This window comes from Rhinoderma darwinii, chromosome 2, assembly GCF_050947455.1.
Source record: "Rhinoderma darwinii isolate aRhiDar2 chromosome 2, aRhiDar2.hap1, whole genome shotgun sequence".
NCBI classification, from domain to species: domain Eukaryota; kingdom Metazoa; phylum Chordata; class Amphibia; order Anura; family Rhinodermatidae; genus Rhinoderma; species Rhinoderma darwinii.
Window position 1 is genome coordinate 253132179 of NC_134688.1, and position 7378 is coordinate 253139556.

At 43.5% G+C, this 7378-nt stretch overlaps 1 protein-coding gene across 1 annotated transcript; it reads left to right on the forward strand.

Moving 5' to 3' along the window:
• Positions 1-5417: 5417 nt before the first annotated feature.
• LOC142741095 (uncharacterized) lies at positions 5418-7125 on the forward strand. Its single transcript, XM_075850490.1, has 2 exons — positions 5418-5558; positions 6442-7125. Exons 1-2 carry the CDS (start codon positions 5509-5511, stop codon positions 7091-7093), a joined length of 702 nt encoding a protein of 233 aa, XP_075706605.1. The 5' UTR covers positions 5418-5508; the 3' UTR covers positions 7094-7125.
• The last annotated feature ends 253 nt before the right edge of the window (positions 7126-7378 follow it).

Here is a 7378-nt window from a genome sequence, read left to right on the forward strand (position 1 = left end):
ATCTAGGCCGTTGCTGTGGGAAGTTGGCTGTCAATCACAGCTTTTGTGCCCGAGTCATCACTCTGCTGTACATGTATATTAATTCTGGTCGATAACTACTTGCTTCTGGTACCATAAAAGCACTGTCACTGTATGTGGCATTAAGGGGTTAAATGTTCCTGCCTTCACAAAGTGGCTGTGCCAAAGAAAATATGTTGAGAAACCAAGCTCAAGGTGTAATCTAAAAAAAACAATTACCCTCAATAATCCAAGAAAATAAATACGCAGAGTGGTCTTGCACATAAAAACGGCCTAACTTGCTGCCCTGCCAACATCTGTATGAAGAGCCATTGGTTTAAAGTCACTGTAAATATACTGTCCCTGTATAAAGCAATATTATGGCCTTTGAGATGCAGGCCTTCGAGATGCAGGGTCAATAATGGAGAGCTTGAGAAGTACACTAAGCTGTCAAATTTGTATGTAATCGATAGAAAAATCTCTGTATGCCTTTGTATGAAATTGGAGACATACAGTTGAATGGGTGCCATATTACGGCTCTGTACAACTCGGAGGTTGTGCGGAGCCGTAATATGGCCATGTGCATGAGACCTTGAACTATCCCCAGGCTCAGAAATACAGTAAGTGAGAGAAGGTTTGCATAATAACATAGACTCTTTAACCCCTACCCGCACCAGGACGTAACTGTCCGTCGTTGCGGGAGGTTACTTCCCGCATGAGGACGTATAGTTACTGAGTTTTTCCCGGTGCACACTGTCGGCGACAGTGTGCACCGGGAACCGGGAGGTCAGCTGTCGCCGACAGCTGACACTCACCACTTGCCGGCCAGCGGTCCTTTGCCGCTGATTTCGGCGAATTAACCCCTTAAATTCGGCGATCGGGTGCAATCGCCGAATTTTAGGGGTTTCTAGCATATCGGCAGACCCCGGTCCGAAATCGCTGGGTCTGCCGATAGTTAGTATGGCAAACGGAAGCCAAACAATGGCTTCTGGGTCTGCCATGGACGGAAGCCCATCAGGACCAACCTTCGGCTGGTCCTGATAGGCTTCCTGTCAGAGTGACAAAGTCACTGTGCCGTTCCCGATGCACACTGTCGGCGACAGCGTGCATCGGGAACTTGGAGATCAGCTGTCCCCGACAGCTGACACTCTCCAGTGTTGCCGATCAGCGGCTCATCGCCGCTGATTTCGGCAATTAACCCGTTACATGCGGGGCTCGATTGCGATCTCCGCATGTAGCGGGTTTGTAGCGCATCAGCAGCCCCCATGCAATCGTGGGGGCTTCTGATGCTTGTGATGGCACCCGAGGGCCAGACAACGGCCCCCAGGTCTGCCATGTATGTCAGCCTATGAGGATCAGCCTCTGCTGATCCTCGTAGACCAACTGTCAGAGTGACTGTGACGTCACACTGACAGTTGGAATACATTACACTACCTAGGTAGTGTAATGTATTCTAGCAGCGATCAAAGCTGCAGGTAAAAAAAGAAAGTGTAAAAAGTAAAAAAAAAGTTAACAAAAATATAAAGTGTAAAAAGTAAAAAAAAGTTAATAAAAATGTTTTATAAAAGTGTAAAAATAAAAGGTTTTGTTTTCCTATAATAAGTCATTTATTATAGGGAAAAAATGAAAACGTTAAAAAAAAGTACACATATTTGGTATCGCCGCGTTCGTAACAGCCCAAACTATGAAACTATAATGTTAATTTTTCCGCATGGTGAACGCAGCAAACAAAATAAACGGAAAACTGTCAGCATCGCTATTTTTTGGTCACCACCCCTCCCAAGATATAGAATAAAAAGTGATCAAAAAGTCGCATTTACCCCAAAATGGTCCCGCAAAAAACAAGACCTCCCACAGCTTTTTTGACGAAAAAATAAAAAAGTTACGGCTCAGAATAGCGTGTCCCAGAAAATAAATTATTTTATAGAAACTTAATTTTATTGTGCAAACGCTGCAAAACGTTAAAAAAACTATACACATATGGTATCGGCGTAATCGTACCGACCGGCAGAATAAATTAAAACGTAATTTATTGCGCACGGTGAACGCTGTAATAAATAAAGAATTTAAAGCGCCAAAATTGCTGTTTTTTGGTCACCTTAGCTCTAAAAAAGATCCTGAGGGGCCAAAATGCTCACTATACCCCTAGAGGGGTGTAGATTCCAAAATAGGGTGACTTTTGGGGGGTTTCCACTGTTCTGGTCCCTCCGGGGCGTTGCAAACCCGACATGGCACAGAAAACCAATCCAGCAAAAATCTGCGCTCCAAAATCCAAAAGGCGCTCCCTCCCTTATGAGCCCTGCTGTGGGTCCAAACATCAGTTTACGACCACATATGGGGTATTGCCGTAATCGGGAGAAATTGCTTTACAAATGTTGGGTGGCTTTTTCTCCTTTATTCCTTGTAAAAATGAAAAAATTCTATGTTTCCACAGAAAAATAGGTGATTTTCTTCTTCACAGACTAATTCCACTAAATTCTGCAAAAAAACTGTGGGGTCAAAATGCTAACTATACCCCTAGAAAAATGCCTTGAGGGGTGTAATTTCCAAAATGGGGTCACTTTTTTGGGGTTTCGACTGTTTAGGTACCACAAGACCTCCTCAAACCAGACATGGTGCCTAAAATATATCCTAAAAAAAGGAGGCCCCAAAATCCACTAGGTGCTCCTTTGCTTCTGAGGCCTGTGTTTCAGTCCATTAGGACACTAGGGCCACATGTTGGATATTTCTAAAATCTGCAGAATCTGGGCAATAAATATTGAGTTGCGTTTCCCTGGTAAAACCTTCTGTGTTACAGATTTTTTTTTGTTACAAATGAATTTCGGCAAAAAAAAAAAAATTTGTAAATTTCACCTCTACTTTGCCTTAATTCCTGTGAAACGCCTAAAGAGTTAAAATACTTTCTGAATGTGGTTTTGAATACCTTGAGGGGTGCAGTTTTCAAAATGGGGCGATTTATGGGGACTTTCTAATATATAAGGCCCTCAAAGCCACTTCAGAACTGAACTGGTCCCTGAAAAAATAGCCTTTTGAAATTTTATTGAAAATATGAGAAATTGCTGCTAAAGTTCTAAGCCTCGTAACGTCCTAGAAAAATAAAAGTACGTGAAAAAAAATGATGCAAACATAAAGTAGACATATGGGGGATGTTAACTAGTAACTATTTTGTGTGGTATTACTATCTGTTTCACAAGCAAATACATTTAAATTTAGAAAAATGCTAATTTTTGCAAATTTTTGCTAAAATTTGAAGTTTTTCACAAATAAATATTGAATTTATCGACCAAATTTTTTTCACTAACATAAAGTACAATATGTCACGAGAAAACAATCTCAGAATCGCTTGGATAGGTAAAAGCGTTCCGGAGTTATTAGCACATAAAGTGACACGTCAGATTTGAAAAAATCGGCTGTGTCCTGAAGGCCAAAACAGGCTGTGTCCTAAAGGGGTTAACAAAACTATGGTGCAATTTTTAATATGGTAAATATGCAGCAAGTCAGAGTGTGGGATATATACCCTTTATATAGCAGGTAGTACAACCTGTTCCTGGCTATTCATATTGCCGCAGAACGACAGCTCTACTATTCTCAGAACGAGGAAATCTTGTGCAGGAACCTCCTGAATAAATAATTAGAAAATAACTGATGCCAGAATTACACGGAACAAATGATTGCTATTTAGCAGGGAATGCGAGTACACTGCAGGCATAACATTTCCTTTGGTATTTTTGTGATGCATATGTTGGTTTTACTACAAATCCCATAAAAAAATATTTAGTTTTTAGAAGTCATGTGTATTTTATTTCCTACAATGACATAGTTTAGAGTAGAATGAATAAGGCGTGTCAGGCCCCCAGCTAAACAGCGCATGAATAGGTAACGCTAGGGTTGCTATCTATGTTCAATTATGCACCTGGCGGCGCCTATCACCATTTTTCTGTGTGGAAAAAGAGACCTTTTTTTGTAAATAAGTTGTACGGCATATGACTTGCAAGCCACATCCTCTTATAATGTGGCAAAAAAGATGTCGAGAGCTTGATAAATATAGCATTCAGCCTCAACTCATTCTTTTCAATGCAATTGTGCCAGAAAACTAGTACTTATATTGACAAATATGCTAATTTTTGTTTCAATTCCTGCATGCTATTGGTGGGTACATAAAATTCTTGTTTACATACATAGAATGTTGCCTAGGCTGCATACAATTGTAGCAAACTCCCAACTCTGAGGCTATATTCACATGGTGGATTTTGCTTGGCGGGTCCCGCTGCAAAATCCGCCGCAGAATTAGAAGATTCTTAGGCCTCATGCACACGACCGTGTTTTTGCGTCCGCAATTCCCCCGCAAATCCACGGGAGAATTGCGGACCCATTCATTTCTATGGGCCCATACACACTATCCGTGTTTTCACGGGTCTCCGCATGTCCGCACATCCGTGCCGCAGAAACTACGGACATGTCCTATTTTGGGCCGCAAATGCGGTGCGGACATGCCAATAGAAGTCAATGGGCCCGTGGAAATTGCGGATACACCGCCGTGTGTCATCCGCAGTTTGCGGATTGTCCGGAAGTGTGCTAGGCGTCGACCGGGAAAGACTTCTGTCGTCGTGAAGTCTGGAGAGAGTACATGAGAGCAGCAGAGAGCAGCAGAGAGCAGCATGGCTTCAATAAACGTAGAGAGACTAATCATCCTGGTCCAGCACAAGCCCTGTCTGTGGAATAAGCGGGTGGAAGAGTATGCAGACAGGAATATGAAAGATCTTGCCTGGCAGGAGGTCTGCAGTGAGGTGCATCCTGAGTGGGAGAAGGCAACCAAAGTGCAAAAGAAGCGCATGGGTAAGTTTCACAACTTGATGCGTTTTCAGAGAACTCCTGTCATGTCATAATGACATGCCTGACGTTTTGATTGTTGGCAGTTGGATCACCCACCAATCGCTGAAATGAAGCTGCAGAAGTGCACGTGAGATTGTGGGGGTCTCATGGCTCTGAACAGCACCGATCAAAACGTGACATGTCACTATGAGGGTATGTTCCCACACACTAATTACGGACGTAATTCTGGGGTGTTTGACCTCTATTACACACGCTAAATACGCCGCAATAGCGTTGACAATACGCAATAGCGTTGACAATGCCTTTACGCCTGAAATTACGGGTGATGTTTTCTCCTGAAACCAGCAACGTCATTTCAGCCGTTACGGACGCTGTCGTGTGTGCACATGGCAAGTCTGCTGGATTTTCTGCAACGTTGGAATTACCTGTCAAATATACAAATGTAGGTGCAGATTTGTTGCGTAAACCACAAAAATTTGCAGCATCATTTTCAAATAATAAACAACATTTCCTAATATCTAGTAATGTACTCTTCTAAAATGTTGATCTGTGATTGGTTTATTTTATATCATAGTCGAAAACGTCAAAACACGCTGGAACACGTGCCGAGACCAATTCAAGAGGGAGATTAATGACAAGGGGAAGAGCGGAGACGGACGTCTGAAAAAAAAGCCGTACATGTACACAAAACAGCTTTCGTTTCTTCTTGATGTAATGCAGGTTGGCCCGTAAGTATTGCTTATATACTTTGATCATTGTAGTCTGCCCATGTAGCCAGTCGTGTAAGTACCGCTGTAGCAGCCGTAGCGACTGCAACGGGGACCGCGACATGAGGGGACTCCACCATGTCCGGAGGCTACGCTAGCAGCCGCTATGACTGCTACAGCGGGACGCAACTGAACACTACGGCTGAGCAGGGAAGTATCTCCCCGCTCTGACATTAAACAACAGACATGTATCCCCTAACCACTGACTAGGGGATACATGTGTGATCGCTGGCATTGACAGGGAGAACGGGGGACAGAAAGTACCCTGAACTTCTCCATCCCAAACCTGGTACTTTCGCCTCCTCCGTCAAAATGAATGGAGCCAAAGTCGTGCTTGTGCGCATACATAACCAGCGCTCCTTTCAATTTTTGGTAGATGTGCAGACGGCAGAACTTAAGGGTACTTTCAGTCCCCCCTTCACCCTATCGCTGCCAGCGATAAGGCATGTATTTGTAGGACACACTATAGGTGGCATTTGTCCGGGGGGCGGGGAGGTGGGCCTGTATGGCGTTAGCGGCATACAGCCCCCTCACTAGATAACGCCGTACAGTCCCCCTATAGATAACGCCATATAGTACCCCGTAAGATAATGCCATACAGTGTACAGTGTGGGGCTGTATGGCGTTATCTACAGGGGTGGGGGCAGCAAAAAAGGCACTATCTACAAGGGGGGGTGACACCCAGTGGAGGGATGGCCCCAGTTAAAACTTTGCTATGCGGCCCTGTCTTTCCTAGTTAGGGCTCTGCATGTAGTGATGCATACATAGTTTATTTGACCAGCTGTAGACATGACGTTAAATTACTACAAAAAATCCCTAACATTATGTTTTTATTTTCAAACAGAACCAAGGATAATCTGGAGGAAGATGAAGACTCTGATGTGACGCAAATTGAAGAGCCTGACGTAGCTTTGGGGACTGCTAGGTCCACTTCCACTCCTGTGCCAGCAGAACCAACAACAGCGGAGAATCCAGTCTGTACCGCGGACGAAGAAATTCTACCCCGAGGTAAACGTCGACGTTCTGCCAAAGGTCCAACGCGTACAGAGCCAAGGCAGGAAGTCGACTTGCGCGTATTAGAGCACTTGGAGAAAAGAGCTACAGAAACGGAAGAGGGCACCTTCTGTCGCGCTCTTTCTAATATTCTCAAAAGAGTGCCAATTTCAAGACAGATAAGGTGCCAAACAGCACTAATGGAAGTCGTGGAGATATTTGCGACACATCCGGACCCACGTGCAATGCATCAGGCCATCGAGTTTCATCGACGGGGGTGTGATGCAAGCACCTACAACTCTGTCCCTCCAGCACCTGCAGCAACCGCGCAAGGCATCCATCATCCGTCATATGTAGACTCAATGCCGCTATTCAGTCAAGATCGAGTGGTTTATGGCATGCCAGGACCTTCTCAGCAACAGTATGGGCAAATGCAGCAGGGGGAGGCAGTTCCACGATCACATCATGAACCTGCACCTTCGCAATCATTTTACAATTTATAATTTAGTTATATAACATAGTTTTGGTAATGTTTGTTGACACTATTTTATGCAAGAAATAAAATACGTTTCTAGTTAATTATGTGTTTGTCTTTATTATTATTGAAAAACATAATGAGGTATTGGTCTGCATTTCTGCCAAATGAAAACAATCTTTTTTTTTTTTTTTAATCAAGAATTAAAAAAAAAAAAAACAGAAATACATTAGCTCGCAACCCGCGTCAAGGGTCCTCATTCTCTTGCGAGTCCCTACTCTACCTACTACTGCAAATTTAACTACTAACATTT